This window comes from Canis lupus, chromosome 12 (genome assembly GCF_048164855.1).
Source record: "Canis lupus baileyi chromosome 12, mCanLup2.hap1, whole genome shotgun sequence".
Taxonomy (NCBI): Eukaryota; Metazoa; Chordata; class Mammalia; order Carnivora; family Canidae; genus Canis; species Canis lupus.
Window position 1 is genome coordinate 28,366,133 of NC_132849.1, and position 15,732 is coordinate 28,381,864.

At 48.4% G+C, this 15,732-nt stretch overlaps 1 protein-coding gene across 6 annotated transcripts in view; it reads right to left on the reverse strand.

Moving 5' to 3' along the window:
* FBLN7 (fibulin 7) overlaps positions 1-15,732 on the reverse strand; it is a 48,549-nt gene continuing 32,817 nt past the window's right edge. For 5 of the 6 annotated variants that reach the window (XM_072770223.1, XM_072770228.1, XM_072770224.1 and 2 more), the window contains exons 4-9: positions 11,018-11,143; positions 10,587-10,691; positions 8,169-8,306; positions 7,124-7,261; positions 5,924-6,062; positions 1-4,443 (exon numbers count right to left, since the gene is read on the reverse strand). In XM_072770223.1, the coding sequence (XP_072626324.1) occupies positions 4,071-4,443; positions 5,924-6,062; positions 7,124-7,261; positions 8,169-8,306; positions 10,587-10,691; positions 11,018-11,143 (1,019 nt within the window). In that variant the 3' untranslated portion in view covers positions 1-4,070. The remainder of the gene's footprint in view (positions 4,444-5,923; positions 6,063-7,123; positions 7,262-8,168; positions 8,307-10,586; positions 10,692-11,017; positions 11,144-15,732) is intronic. The other variant, XM_072770225.1, reaches the window with a different exon arrangement.

Sequence of the window (15,732 nt, forward strand, 5' to 3'; positions counted from 1 at the left end):
TATTGCTGCAATACTTTTAATAGCAAAGGATTGGAAACAACCCAAATGTCAATCAAGGGTGACTGGTTGAATAAACAATGGTATGTATGACCTCATAATGGAGCATTTAATAGGAGAACATTCTATCTTGTTCTATGGAATGATATTCAGTATATTGTTATGGGGAAAAGAAAGCAAGACCAAGGAAAGTGTGAAATACTGTGCTATCATTTATCATTCGTCTATATATATATATATTTTTTTTTAATGGAAGAATAAATGGGAAAAAAAGTATTATCTAAGGAAGAAGGAGGGGGAGGGGACTGGGTCACGATACAGATTTCTCTGAAAGTAGCTCATTTTGTGGATTTGACTTTGGAGCCATGTAAATAGTTTACATAATTATAAAAAAAATTAAAATAAAAAAGCAATCTAAAATTTTAAGCAAAATAAAGTAACCATACCTGATTTAAGTTTGAAACATAACCACTATTCTAAGTTATTTTAAAATAGTAATTTGATGGGACATCCCTAATGGCAAAACCCTAAGGACAAAAAGAATTGCAAAAGAAAATTTTAACTGTTTTAATAACTATTTGTATGGTAGTTTGGGCATTGTTATTCTGAGGATTTAAAACAATATGCAGTTATTTTGGTGATTTTGAGAAAGAGGTTTTCAGAATGAGTAAAAGAAGAGCAGATGTAAAATCAGTAAGGTTACATTAAAAACCCTATACTCCTGAACTGAATTGGAAGTATCATTATAAACTCATAGTATATATTTCCTAGATCTGTCCACTAACACCAAGAAACAGTGACCAAACCACTAGTGAGCACTCCTCACCCAGATTTTGGTCTCTAATTATTATTGCCTACTAAGAGGAACCAGAGGCCCCTGGGAACCACTGGATGACTTCAGAGCTAGGGCATAAAATACAAAGATGAACCTGAAACATTTTGCCATACAAGATAACTACAAAACCATCAAAGACCACTAGGGTCATATCAAAAGGAATCAGCCAACTTAACACAGTTCCCAAGAGCCAAAAATAAGATAATTTCAGTAACAGTAAAGATTACAACTGCAATGGATTGAAACACACATGAAATATGTTTAAACCATAAGTTCATAATATACTCAAAGCAGAAAACAACTCTCACTGGAGAGCTTGGAAAGATGCCAGAAAATCACCATGGAAACTAAGGAAGGGGGAAAAAATCAAGAATTTATGCTGCCTTCCTATACAAACCAAACTTCAGACTAACCAAACAAAGAACTGATAAAAGAAGTTTCTCTTTATAAAGTATGCCAGCTAACAAGAAACAACAGCACAAGAATACTGTGCTGTGCATTAAATGGGAAGAATACTGTTTGCAACCCCTGAAGAAGTAGCAGGTCTATGCAGTAATCATGAATGGCTGCTACCATCAGAAAATTGAGGCAACTAGAGATTGTATGGCTCCCACCAGAAGTACCTGTCACCCCCAATAAAGTAGTCTTGCACAAACAAACACAACTGGACTCTGACTAAATCTCTCAATACAACTATATATATATATAAGAAACAGGACAGAGGAACCTGTTAAAAGACACTACAGAGATGCACTCGGGAAGACCCACACTGAGAAATTCTACAGGTCACACGATCCAATACCATCTTCTATCAAGTCTCCATGTTATTCCAGTATGTGCTAAAGGGTGAGAGCCATTGCTACATTTAAAGGAGACTTGAGATGCATGTCCACAAATTACAGAGCATGGACCTAACTCAAACAAACAAAAACTCATGAGCCACTCAGAAATTTGACAAATGACTGAATATTTGAAGGTAGTAAGGAATTACTGATTTTTAAGCGTGATTGGTATTGAGGTTATGCTTTTTCAGAAGTCCCTGTGGTTTAGAGATAGATATATGCTGAAATATTTACCAATGAAATGATATGATGTCCAGGATCTGCTTCAAAAACATCGTGGTAGGGGAAAGTTGGCTGTATGTTAATTGTTGAATTAACAATTGTTAATTGTTGAAGCTGGTGGTTTCCACATGGTGTTCATCATACTATACTTCTGTACGTGTTTGCAACTATGCATGGTAACAGTTTTACAATGCCAATGATAGGAAGCTGTCTTACCTAGAGAGAGGTACAACTCCTAGCTTCTCTGGTAACTCCTCACTACTCTGGCCTAGTGCATACTACAGCTAGGAAAGGACAAGGGAGAAGTTGGTTTTCCAGAGGAAAGTGAGTAGTGGAAAGAGTGCAGAGACAAGGTATTGCCCAGGGAGGAAGAGCCCAGGCATCATCCACAAAATGGGGTCCCAAGCCATCAGGCATTCATATGTTGGTACTGTGGGGACAGGGCTGGGTTTGGGAATCCATAAATGGGAAGCAGCTTTGATGACGGCAGTCATGGTGATGTAAACCACTGTTTTAGACTGGGCCTACATGGCATCCAAGTCATCATCATACATCAGTCTAGGCAGGGCACGTGCTCTGTAGCTCCCAAATCACTCCTCATCTGCTGGGAGGTGAGAGACTTGTCCCTCAAAACCAGTCCTGCTCTAGGAGGGAGGAATGCACTGCTGTGACACTGTACTTTCAGGATCATGGCCATGCCCTTGGACTGCCCTCCCTGGCATTCTGCACAGGGGACTGGATGGCATGCAAGGATCTAACCCCAGTCATAGCACCATTTGAAAACACAAGGCTGTGGCTAATATTGTGACTACAGTCTTGTAACAGTCCACAAAAGCAGATTTGCAGGCCCTCGTTCTGTTAGAGAGACTGCAGCCGGGCCCACGAGAGAAGAAACATGTCAAAAGCAACTCTTGACCGGGTTTCACTCTTTGACACAATAAGACAAGGATAGGTTTTCCTAGAAACCATCTTGGTATATGGCTTAATCACTAACTGGGCAACACACTTCCTCTGGCCCCATCTCACCAAGGCAAATACAATGAATTTTTAATTAAAATATCTGATGAAATCTCACCTAGATTAACATGTATTTGGCTCCTCCCAGTTCAGCTGGCTTTTTGGTTTTAACTTGAATGGTCTCCTCCACCCCACCCCATGTCCAAGCCGTGCTTGTTTTCTTCAGTCACCTGGAGGGCACTGCCCCTTGGCTCCTACACCTGAAGTAGGAGGCCCTGGAATCAATGTAAATTCAAGCATTTTTGTAAGCTCGCCACAGCCAGATGTTGCCTTCTCCCATTTGGCCAAGCCAAGTTTCTGTTGGTGGTGTAATCTCAAGGTTACCTCCATGTTTTCTTTCTTCTGCATTTATCCCAGTGGCTCCAGCCTAGATAGAAAGAGAGCCAGGTATCCCCTCCTAGAAGGAACTGGGCTAACTCCCATTCAGGGACAGGCCAGGTGGGCATGGAGGAGCAACTGACTTTATTTATTCAGTTGTAATACCAGGTTATGTTCTGAGATATGATTTCTCAAAAGGGAATTCATTCAGGCAGCACTTATGCTTTAATGTCGGTTCCTTGGTCTAGAAGAATCTGTGTGCGGGTTCTAGGCCTTGCCATGGCTTTCTGTGAAAAGGCTGGCAGGCATGTCACAGAGGGAATGCAGATGAGAACAGCATGCCAGGTTGTGGCAGGAGACCCACTCCCTATGCCCCACGTTGCAGGGGCATGATCCGGCCCTCAGCATGCTAGAGCAGCTTCATAACGAGGCTTGACTCTAGTGATACAGAGGACTGACAGTCATTTCAGACACACACCGTAAGCATTTCCCTCCCCAGCTGGTTCAAACACACACTGCCATTTACCTAGCATTTTGAAAAAGTGCCCATTTCCCTGTAGAAAAGACTTGAGAAGGGTCGTGCATAATCTACAGGAAGAGCTTAAAGCAGAAAAAAAACAAAACAAACCGTGATGGCAGCAGTTTGGGTCCTGTAGCTGCCATGTGTGCCACTCCGTGGAAGAGTGTCAGCACTGCCCTAGGAACCTGGGGGCACAGACGGGTGGGCAGGGGCAAGGCAGGCTGGGGAGAGAGAGCTGTCGCTGGCAGGGCCCTCAGCTGGATCTTTGAGGAAGAGAAATGAGCCCAGATCTCTGCACCGCCGTGACCCCCCAGCTGCCCTAGAAGTCATAAGGGGACACAAAGATGGTGACCTTGGACACGTGGTTGGCTTGGAAGGTGCGGTCCAGGTATTCCGACATGTCGACATCCACCTCTAGCGTCTGAGGCCCCTCCAGGGTCTGGACGAGGATCAGCTCCCCCGTCTGCCGGTCAGAGCGCTGCATCACGAAGTGTCCCCGGCTGTTCCCACCCACAATCCCAAACCGCAGGCTGTTGGGTCCAGGTCGGCCGGGGGCAGAGGCTGTAGCCATGCGGAAGAGCGTGATGGGTGTCTTCAGGTTGGAGGGCAGAGAAAGGTAATGGAAGGAGATGGTCTTGGGCAAGTGCCGGCACGGTCTGCTGTCCATGGGGCAGGGGTTTCGCTCACACTGGCTGGAACAGAGAGGCCAAAAGTAGGGAGTCAGTCTTGGGGAGACTCAGGAGAGGTTGCTCTGCCCTGGCTTGTCTGCCCCATTGCCTTCTTGCAGAGGCCACTAGAGTGACCTTCTCCACCACCAGCCCCTCACCACAGGCACTCAAAGCTACTGGCCAGTGAGTGGGGCGGGCGGCAGGTGTGGCCAGGGAAGAAGTGCTCCCCTGACCCATTTGCATCTGTATGCATGTCCACGTATATTTATATATGCTGTTACTGTAGTTTTCACAGACAGATACAGCCACGAAGATTAAGTAGTGATGATGCTGGTATTCAAACCAGGCACCCCTTCTATACATGCCAAGACTTCTCTCAGCAATGCTGGGACCCCAGCAGGTTGCCGGCAAAACCCTGGAATGTGGTGCTCTACAGGAGGTGAACTTTGCAAGCACCCAGTATTTATTCTTAAAGAGGAAACCTCGTCTTAACCATTTGGAATCAGGATCTTGTGGAAGTGCTTCTGATATTTTTCTACTTTATCCAACACACAGATATGATTTAGCATATTTAGTGACTCATATTATCACAGTTATGTAGGTCGAATATTGCACCTGGCTGATAATCGGGGTTGTCCCCATAGGCTATGACATACGGTCCCTTCACTGAGTGACTTCTGAGGAAGATCCTGCTGCCTCTGGTCTCAGTAAATAACTGCCACTGTTCAGTGCCACTGACCTTCTTGATGCTTCTATGCTGCCAGAAAGCAGCATAGATACTTCTTTCTAGCCCAGAAAGCAATTCAAGTATCTGAACTTGTGAAGTTAATTCATTCTAAAGACAATGCTAAGGCTCTTGTGATCTCTTTCAGAAGGGGATAGAGGTATTTTGTGATAGTTGTTGTTATTCTCCTGAAAGGCCCGTCTCCCACCTTTTGAAAAACAAAAAACAAAAAACAAAAAAACCCCCACAAACCATTAGGTGCTTAGATTACCGGAACTCAAACCTCCTAAACCAGTGGAAAAGTAGATCAATAGAACACAAAGTGCACAGGACATGCAGTGTGACTGGAAATGCCCAGTTATTAGCCAAGTGAACATGAGGAAACAATCCTCTCCCAAATCTGTGTAATATCTCCCTACCCTCCTGGAAACATCACCACAGCAGTCTTCTCTCCAGTGGCCACCCCCATGCCCAACAGTACTGCACCAAGGTGCTATAATCCATCATCCTCCATGTCCATAGGGAACACTTGGAACATTACTCCTATGAGGGCAAACTGGGTTATTGCTGCACACAGCAGCATTGCATTAAATGCAACCACCAAAGGGAAATGGAAGTTCAGAGAAGCCGACTTCCAGCTCCCTGCCTTCCATCTTTCCTTGGATATAACTGTATCTTCTCCTAAGAACCTCTGAATCTGGCCCAGCCAGGGGGTCCAACCATGGAGGCCTGGGTGAGGGACAAATGTGCCCAGCCGTGGATGGCCCTAGCTATACTCACAATGGAGAAGTCTTCACGTAGCTCACGTTGCCACTGCCCTCAGGGCATTCTGGGCTAACGCACTGGAAGCTTCCACCGGTGTTGATGCACATGGTCCCCCGGGGGCACATGAGCTGTGGGCTCACACATTCATCAACATCTGAAATAAGGGACACCCAGGAAGGGTGAAGATCCCCTAAGGTCCCTTCCATCACACGACCACATGAAAAACCCAACAGGCATTGGAATGTGGTGAGCTTTCCAAATACCCAATACTTATTTTTCAAACGGGAAACCCTGTCATCTTTAACTATTTGAAATCCAGACCTTGTGGAAGTGCTGCAGAACCGTGCAGGGGAGCCCCCCTCCCCGAGATCTTGTCTTTCCTCAGGGTAGACACGTTACAGAGCTGCTAAAAACACAGGAGTGTTACAGGTCACAGGTCACAATGCTTCACTCAGACCTGCCTCCTCCTCAGCCTAAATGCCCTAGAGTCTCCCCTCAATGGCTGTTATTAGGCCCCTTAAGAGTCAAATCTTGTGGAAAGGCTTTCTCCTCAGCCTCACCCCACCCCAAATGCAGATGTCTCCACTCTCCTTTGTAGGAGTTCTCTGCTGCTGCCTTCCCCTCAGCTGGAACCCAATCTGCACAAACCTACCTGGACCTTCTTGAGCATTTGTGGGATGAATGGATAGAGGGAGGGATGGATGGAGATGGATGGATAGAGGGATGGATGGAGAGATGGATGAATGGAAGGAGGAAGGGATGGAAGGATGGATGAAGGGATGAATGGATAGAAGGAGAGATGGATGGTTGGAGAGATGGAAGGGGGGATGGATGGAGGGAGGGAGGGATGAAGGAGAGATGGATGGAGAGTGGATGATTGGGGGATGGATGGATGGAGGAATGGAAGAATGGATGGAGGAAAGGATGGATGAATGGATGGAGAGAGGGAGGGACGGAAGGAGGGATGGATGGAGGTGTGGACGAATGGGGGATGGATGGAAGGGTCTTCTCCAGTCCCAGGTTACCCACTTCTAGGATCCTTGCAGCAGAGCCCCACTAGGACATCACTGGGAAGCCCCTCTCCTCTCACATTCCACATGGACGAGCCCTTGCCTTTTCTGTTCCTTCTTTCCCAGTGTTGGAGCCACTGTCTGGGACCAGCCAGGCTCTCCCTCGAGCCCTGCAGCCACCTGCCTCTACAGCAGCATCACTCACCCTCACAACTCTTCCCATCAGCCAGCATCCGGTACCCGCTGGGGCAGGCACAGCGATAGGAACCTGGGGTGTTCACACAGGTGTGCATGCAGAGCCGGGGGCGTCCCTCCTGCCCGTAGAGCTCACATTCATTCACATCTGGAGACAGAAGTGCCCGGTATGACCAGAAGCCACGAGGTGGACATCCAGTAACCATGACCCAGGATGGCTGTGCCTCAATTCTTCGAGGCGATGGCTACTGTGGCTTAGTGGCTGGGCCCAGTGCCCTGTCCCCAGCAGAGCACCCAGAAGAATGGCAGGCATACGCCTCTTTCTTCCCCAGCCAGGGGCCGAGAGGGCTGAAGGGAGGGGTGACAGGGACCTAGTAGTAGACCCCAGATGGGTTGCTCCGTGTAAGGCTGAAGACTAACGGGGGACCCTGCAGAGGTTGGCAGATCAGGTGGGCAGCCCAGAGTACCAGCCTGGGTCCCAGCCCCACTTGAAACAGGCCTCATCAACGAGGGTCTCGTTTCTGCTGCTGTAAAACGAGGCGGTTCGCACCCAACTGGCCAGTTCTCTGGGTTGGGCCCGTTTGGTGTGAGTGTTTCTCAGAGGCACTTTGGTATCAAGAGAGGTTGGCTGGAGCTGGCTGGAGTTGGCTGGGGTTGGCTGGGTCCACAAAGCGAAGTAGAGAGGGGGCCGGGGCGGAGTCCTCCTGCCGGGCACAGCGCAGGGGCCTTCCTGACTCACCAGGACTCCAGCTCTCTCTGCGCCCACCCGCGGGATTGCAGCCGGGATGCGGCAGGGGGCGCGAGGCCCTTCGACACGGGTGCGCGCCGTCTGGAGGGCCCCGCGGGCTCCTGACACCGGGCCCAGCCCGCGCTCCCCCGCTCTCTCCAGCCTTGACTTCTTACCGCCGGTGGCGCAGAGCTGCGTCTCGGCAGCCCTTAGGTCGCCGCTTACCTAGACGGCGAGCTGGGCGGGGCTTTCGGAGACTCGCCCCCGCCCCGCCCCTCCCGGCCCCGCCCCGGCCCGGCCCGGCCCCGCCCCCAGAGCTCCCGCCTACCCTGGCAGACGCTGCCGCCCGCCGCGCCGCTCAGCTGGAATCCCGCCTCGCAGCTGCAGTGCTGCGCCCTCTCCACCTGCGCGCAGCGCGGCGCGCGGCTGAACGAGGGGTCGCCGGGCACGCCGCCGTCGGGGGCCGCTGCGGGGAGAAGACACCCTCAGCGCACCTGCCGGGCTGGGGCCGGAGGAGAACCCAGACCGGGGCGCGGCGCCCCTCAGAGCTTACTCTGGAGTAGGGAAAGGAAAGACAAGTGAGCGACCGGACACCCGCAGGCGCCCCGGGAGGGCGGGAGAAGCACCTGGCAGGAGCCCGCAGCCCGGCCACGGCGCACAGAAGGACCCCAGTGCTCTGAAATCCACGCTTTCCCTTCCAAAGGCTGAACAAACGCCAAAATGCTAACCGTGATCCCCGGAGTTTAAAACTATGGAATGTAAAACACAACTTTTCTTTGGAGGGGGTGGGGCAGGGTGTCTTTTTGTTGTCATTTTTATACTTTACTAAAATATCTAAGCTTTTTGTTTTTAAACTAAGAACATCAATTTTCTTTTAAAAAGATTTTATTTTCTGAAAGATTTTATTTATTTGAGAGAGAGAGAGCGCAAGCGAGCACGAACAGGGGAGGAGCAGAGGGAGAGGGAGAAGCAGACTCCCCACTGAGCAGGGCACCCCATGAGGCTCCAGGGGAGGACCCCAAGATCATGACCTGAGCTGAAGGCAATTGCTTAGTGAACTGAGCCACCCAAGCATCCCTATTTATTTATTTGAGAGAGAGAGAGAGAGACTGAGCAAGAGGAGGGGCAGAGGGACAAGGAGACTCCTCACTGATCAGAGACACGGACTCCACTCCGGCTCCATCCTAGAACCCTGGGATCATGACCTGGGCCGGAGTAGATGCTTAATCGACTGAGCCACCCAGGCACCCTAGGAACATCAATTTTCTAATCAGAAAAAAAAATTAGTTTTTGAAAGTTTTCAAAGGATTTGGAGATCTCAAGGTTAGGGGAGATGGTAGAGGAATCAGAAGTGAAAGTAATGACACAGAAGAGGACACCAGAGGACATGTATTGTGTGACTCTACTGAGGCTAGGTTCTCAGAGTAGTCAGATTCATAGACTGGGAAAGCAGGAGGCCGGGAGAGGAGGAAATGGGGAATTATTGTTTCAAGGGCCAGGTGAAAAAGTGGAGGTGGATTATTGCAGCAGAACAGGGTAAGTGCACTTAATGCCTCTGGCCAGTACACTTGAAATGGTTAAAGTGGTAAATTTTATGTATGTATATTCTATTATAATAGGGGGGAAATGGTGAATGGATTTTAAAAAGTATTTGGAGAGAGGCTCCCCTCAGAGCTGAGCAGACATGAGCAGAGCCGATGGGAAGGAAGGATCCAGGCTGGGAGACCGGGTGAGCAAGAACCCTGGCCTTTGCTGAGCTGTTCAAGGAGACCATGAGGACATAAGCTGGCTTCAGATGCACCTGCTCACTCCCTCTTCCCCTTCCCTGGGGAGATTCTTGTCAAGGGGATACTTTATATATAAAGTACCCCCCAGACCTGAGGAGCAACTGCCTAAGGTCCTGACAGCAGAAACCCTGACATGTAGGGTTTAGAACATTCAGGACCCAGTACCAGCTCACCTGGGTTGAAAGAAGGCCCATTTCTTTTTCCTTCCTGTTTGTAAGTAGGACGAGAGGCAGTGGGGCTGTCAAGAAGGCCCTGCCTCTGGTCTCTGTTTCCAGAGAGAGCAGCCACGGGGATAGGGGCAGGCTGGCAGGGAGCCTCTGGGCTCCTGGGGAGGGCAGCTTCTTTCTGAGAAAGCTCCCAGCAAGGCTGACTCAGCTGAATGGAACCAAGACAATTAAGCAGCAAATCTCTGGGGGCAGTATTTAAAATTGGCCTTGCACTGGGTCTGATGCAAGAATATCAAGTACTGACAAAGCTCTTATTTTCTGGACACTGCTGTTAACTACCAATTCCTCCTCCCCACACCAAGATTCCACATAGAAATCCAGACAACAAGACAGGACTTTGCCAGAATTTTCTGGCAAAGAAAAAGGACATCTTTAGGATTTGATTTTTTTATATAGGAAATGTTGGTTACAGCACAGTGTAAGACCCTTCATAGATTCCTTATTGGATTGTCTTGCCATCTGCAAAAACAGCCACTTCATAGCCTCTAGACCTGGCTAGGGATGTGTTGGGACTCAAGATGTGGATAATAAGCTCACCACCAGGGGGGCCTGGGGCTCAGTCAGTTTAGCGTCTGCCTTCCACTCAGTCTCTGATCTCGGGGTCCTGGGATGGAGCTCCACATCGGACTCCCTGCTCATTGGGGAACCTGTTTCTCCCTCAGCCTGCTCATGCTTTCTCTCTCTCTCAAATAAATAATAAAAATAAAATCTGTAAAGAAAAAATAATCTCACCATCAGTCAAATATCTAGTTGCACAGCTCTGAGGGTTAGTTTCACTAACTACAGACTTTACAGGGTGTGAGGGAAGCATTTGAAATGAAGAGCCATTCTGTCGATCTGCAGAGAAAATGTGCAACAAGTGAAGGTGGAACAACAAAACCTCTTGGGCCAAATTCCCAGTTTGGGGTGCTTTCATATTGGGGGGGGGGCAATCCCCCTACCTGCATTTTCTTCCATAAAAAGGACCAAAACTCTGCTTACACAAAAGAGCTAACTCCTATCCCAGATAACCACGTCAGGGAACCAGAGGAATTAAGAGTCAAAGAGCCCTCTCCCCAGGTGGGCAACCAAGGTCCTGACACATCTGCATCTGGTGACCCACAATCAGGCTGCCCTCCCTCTGCAGCGGAACGTCCTCCCGCAGCCCCACAGCAGCCACATACCTGTCTGGGCCTGGTGCTGACAACGGCTCCCAGTCCTCCCTGGAGGACAGATGCATTTGTACTCATTGACTCCTTCTACACATGTTCCACCATTCTGACAAGGCTCGCTGGAGCATCCGCTGATGCCTAGGAAAGGAATAATTTTCAAATACATGTAGGTGGGTTCTAATTCTAAAAGGAACCCAAACCAGAGATGGGTTACCTGTCTTCACATGACAGGATGACTTCAGCTTTTGCTCGTCCACTCTGCCCTCGCTGCTGCCCCGAGCAGCAAGAGCTGGGAGAGGGGCTGCTGGGCCTGAGCTGCAGCCCACCCACCATTCGGCAAGCCACGTACCCTTTGGCACACACTCTGCTCACCTGGAGCTCTGCCTGCAGGAGCTGGCCTGTCACCCAGCTATGCTCCATCAGACGCACTCTCTAATTTACAGGGTAGGCTGCCACGTGTGCACCCCAGTCTGGGGTGCTTTCACATTAGGGGGCAATCTCTCTACCTTCATTTTCTTCCATAAAAAGGACCAAAACTTTGCTTACACAAAAGAGCTAACTTCCGTCCCAGATAACCACATCAGGGAACCAGAGGGGTCAAAGGGTAGAAAAGCCCTCTCCCCGAGTTCCTGACACATCTGCCTTTGAGTCAAGCCATACTGTCGCCCTCAACTCTGCCCTTAGCAGCCAGCACCCAGGAAGGGCAACTTTTTTTTAAAAGATTTTATTTATTTATTTTGAGCACAAACAGGGGGAGGGGCAGAGGGAGAGAGAGAATCCCAAGTAGATGCCACACCCAGGACAGATCCCGACACAGGGCTCCATCCCACAACCCTGAGGATCATGACCTGAGCTGAAATCAAGAGTCAGATGCTTAGCTGACTGAGCCACCAGCCGCCCCGGGAAGAACAGCCTTTGAATAAGAACCCAATTCAGGGGAGTTATAAGAGGGAGAGATGGTCCACCGCAGTTTTCAGAGAAGGGGAAAATGAAGTCTCTCCAAATCCCCACCCAGTAGCCCTCCTGTGCTCATTTCCTGTGCATCCAAGGAAGACTTCCTTTTGACTCTTGAATTTCCTCAATGGCAGAAAAGAGAAATATTCTCTGCTCATACACATAGCAGTCCTGTGGGAAAGCTATAGATAGAGATATATATATACAAATTTAATAGATTTCTCTCTGTGTGGTAGGATTCCAGGCAATTTTTCTTTATTTACACTTTTTTTTTTGTACTCTTCTGTTTTACCATAATGAGCTTTTCCACAATAAATTTTCTAATCAGAAAAAAAAAATTCTTTTAAAGTCTCAGGCCACATCTGCTTGCTAGGAATCCTTAGCCCAGTCTTAATGCACAGAGCACAGGCCCTTTCTACCAGAGAGAGATTTGTCAGTTCACTGAATTGACCACAGCATCTCAGGGAAGGAAATTGGAGACCTCGCCTTGTTGGCATACGAGTGTCCTTCCCTGCTGTATCTATCAAGGGGAAGAAAGGTGCTTTGCTCCTGATGAGAACAGCAGCCCTGCCGTGGGTGGGTTGGCAGGGGCTTCGGCTTCCCTTCCTCCTCCTCACCGCTGGGATGTTAGACGGACTATTGTATGGTTGCTGTTTGTCGTGGAGGGACCCAGACCGTCCAGATGCTGCTTATCCCTGGGGACAGAGCCTTTTCAGCTTCTCAGCAACCTCAGCCTGCTTGTGCTCTCCCCATCCGTTCTGTTCGCAGATGACCGGGTTCCAAGAATGTGTCTGGAATGACACTGCACACAAATGCCACAGAGCTTGAAATTCCCGTTTCTGCCCATCATTCAGCCCCAACGCTGCTCACCAGCAGAGTCTGAGAGTGGGCAGACCACAGGCTGTGACGTGGTGGGCAGAGAGCCAACGAGTGCGACACTGGCAGCTTGCAGTCTGGCCCCGGGAGGAGCAGCTCCATTGTCTCTCCCCTCTGGGCCTCCAGTGGGACGGACGGGGTCCAGCTGCACCTGGGGGTGGTGGTAGTGGGGTGCGAGGGGGGGGTCATCGGCCCGACAGAGAAATGCACAGGTGCCCCAGGACCCTGGGGTCCATCTCCCTGTCTGGATCTTGTTGCCCGGGCTTCTTATTTCTAGACGGGCTCCCCACAGACTCTTTCTTTCTTATCTTGGTGCACTGTTGGAGGCTTTCCATGGCCTGACGCCCAGGCCTGGTGCCCCATCTGCGTCCTCATTGAAGTCCAGTTGTCATCACGTTCACATCTGTCCCAGGCTGTGGCATTTAGTTCAGTGCAGGGTGACTTCAGAGCTGTAAAGAGGCTGCCAAGCCAAAAGCATGCAGGATAATTCTGTTTTAATCTACCGTTTAGCGAGCACTTACTTTTTCCCTGGAGCTAGGCTGTGTGTTTTACACGCACGATCTGCTTTTCCTCTTGTATTTCTAATCCTTTCCTGTGTTCTGTCATCTTGTTTCAGATTTTCCATTTCTCCAATCACCTCATTGCTGAAGCTTTCTAGTTTTTATTTATGCTGTCCTTTCATAGTTTTTATCTTTTTCAAATTTCTTTCAGCTTGTTTGGCAATATTAGGTAATAGTTTTCATCTGTTTCATGGCCATGTCTTTCTGGCATTTCCTCATTGTCTGTAGAGACTTTTTATTCTCTTTTTTTCTTATAATAGTTTGTATGGGATTTGACAAAAATCCTTTTCTGCTCCTCATGTTTAGGGGAAACAACTTTTCCTATCTGGCTGGTCCAGCTTCCAGACTGTCTGCCTTGGGATTCTTTTTCTTTTTCTTTCTTTCTTTCCATTTTTTTTTTTTTAAGATTTTATTCATTCATGAGACACACAGAGAGAGGGAGAGACACACGCAGAGGGAGAAGCAGGCTCCCCACGGGGAGCCCGATACAGAACTCGATCCCTGAACTGGGATCACGCCCTGAGCCAAAGGCAGACGCTCAGCCGCTGAGCCACCCAGGGGTCCCATGGTTCAGGATTTCTCTGCTCTGCCCCTTTTGTGCTCCTCTCCTGCTTTTCCCTGGGCCATCTCTTTCATTTGCACCGACTTTCTTAGTTGGGCTCATGAGAATCTTCTCAACACGGGGCTTTGTCCTGGAAAGTTTTGAGAGTTCCTCTGGGCCAGCAGAGCACTCCAGCAACTGAGACTTCGTGTTGAAAAGCTGCACCTTGCCCTTGCGAAAACTGGCCCAGGAAAGCCAGGACTGGCACAGATCCTAATAAGATTATTAGATTTCAAAGAAAAAGAAAAAAAATCCTTTGGGCATCCAGGCAAGAAGACCAAGATACTTATGGATGGCAGCACCAGAACCAGCTGCAACAGAAGACATGGAGGCACATTTAACATACTCAGGGAAAGAAGATGTGAGATAGTTGATGTCCAGCCAAATTGGCGTCCAGTGGGAAAGTGGTACACTCTCCAAAAGGACAAGAGCTCAGGGAATGGCCCCCAGTCCCTCTGCAGGAACAGGCTGGGGAAATGTACACATGAGGACAGCAGTGAGGCTCCCCAAGGCACAGCATCACAAGGAGGGATGACAGACAGCACGGCTTCCCGGCAGCAGTGTCTACTGCCTGGCCCAAACAAAACAAAAATTTCACCTGGATCTCATCAAGCCTCTGGAGTTAGCTACCAGTTTATAAGAAATTCAGAGACCAAAAAGGTACAAACTTCCAGTTATAAGTAAGCCCTGGGGTTGTGATTGCAGCATGGTGACTGTAGCTAACACTGTTGGGTTGGTGTGTAGGGAAGTTGTTAAGAGAGTAGATCCTAAAAGTTCTCATCACAAGGGAAAAACTATTTCTTTTCCTTTTTATTTTTGCATGTCTATATGAGAGGATGGATGGTGTAACTAAATCTGGTGCCGTAATCATTTCACAGTAAATGTAGGTCAGGTCATTATGCTGCACACTTTACACTTAACACAGTGCTGGATCTCAATTGTATGTCAATAAAACTGGGGTGAGGGAGAAAGATATCAGAAGATCACGCTAAATGACCCCACAGGGATGCAGTTAGCAAAATCAAGGCTGTGGAAAAGAAACCAATTTCTTCAACAAATAAACTACAAGGGATTGAAGTGGGGTGGCAGGAGGAAGGAAAAGGAGGGAAAAGAGGAGACGGTAAACTTCTATAAAAAGGCATAAGAGAGGGGTGCCTGGGTGGCTCAGTCATTTAAGCCTCTGACTCTTGATTTAGGCTCAGGTCATGATCTCAGGGTCGTGGGATCTAGCCCTTTGTTGGTCTCCACAAAGGAGACCCAAAGGTCTCCCAGCATGGAGCCTGCTTAAGACTCTCTGTTTCTCTGACACTCCCCCTTCTCTCCCTCTCTACTAAAAATAAGATAGAAATTAGAAAAAAACCCATAAACTTAAAAAAAAAAAGTGTAAGAGACATATCAACCAATGGTAGTGTGGCACCTAAATGAATTCTGGTTCAACCAAAGTGTTAAAACCACGTGAGACAACTGGAGAAATTTTTACCCTGATGAGATATTTGAAGATAATAAAGGAATTTGCTATATTTGAGTATGTACAGATCATGATACTATTTCTTTCCACTTTTGTGCAGTTGAAATTGTCCATAGTGAATACTGTTTTCAGATTGCTTGTTTTAGCATTATTTATGATTACGAAAACCTGGATATAGCAAAGGAATAGTTCAGTAAAGTGCAGAATAACCCTTATAAGGAAGTGCTTCATAATCATTAAAGTTTTGTTTAGAAGGAAGAGTTAATGA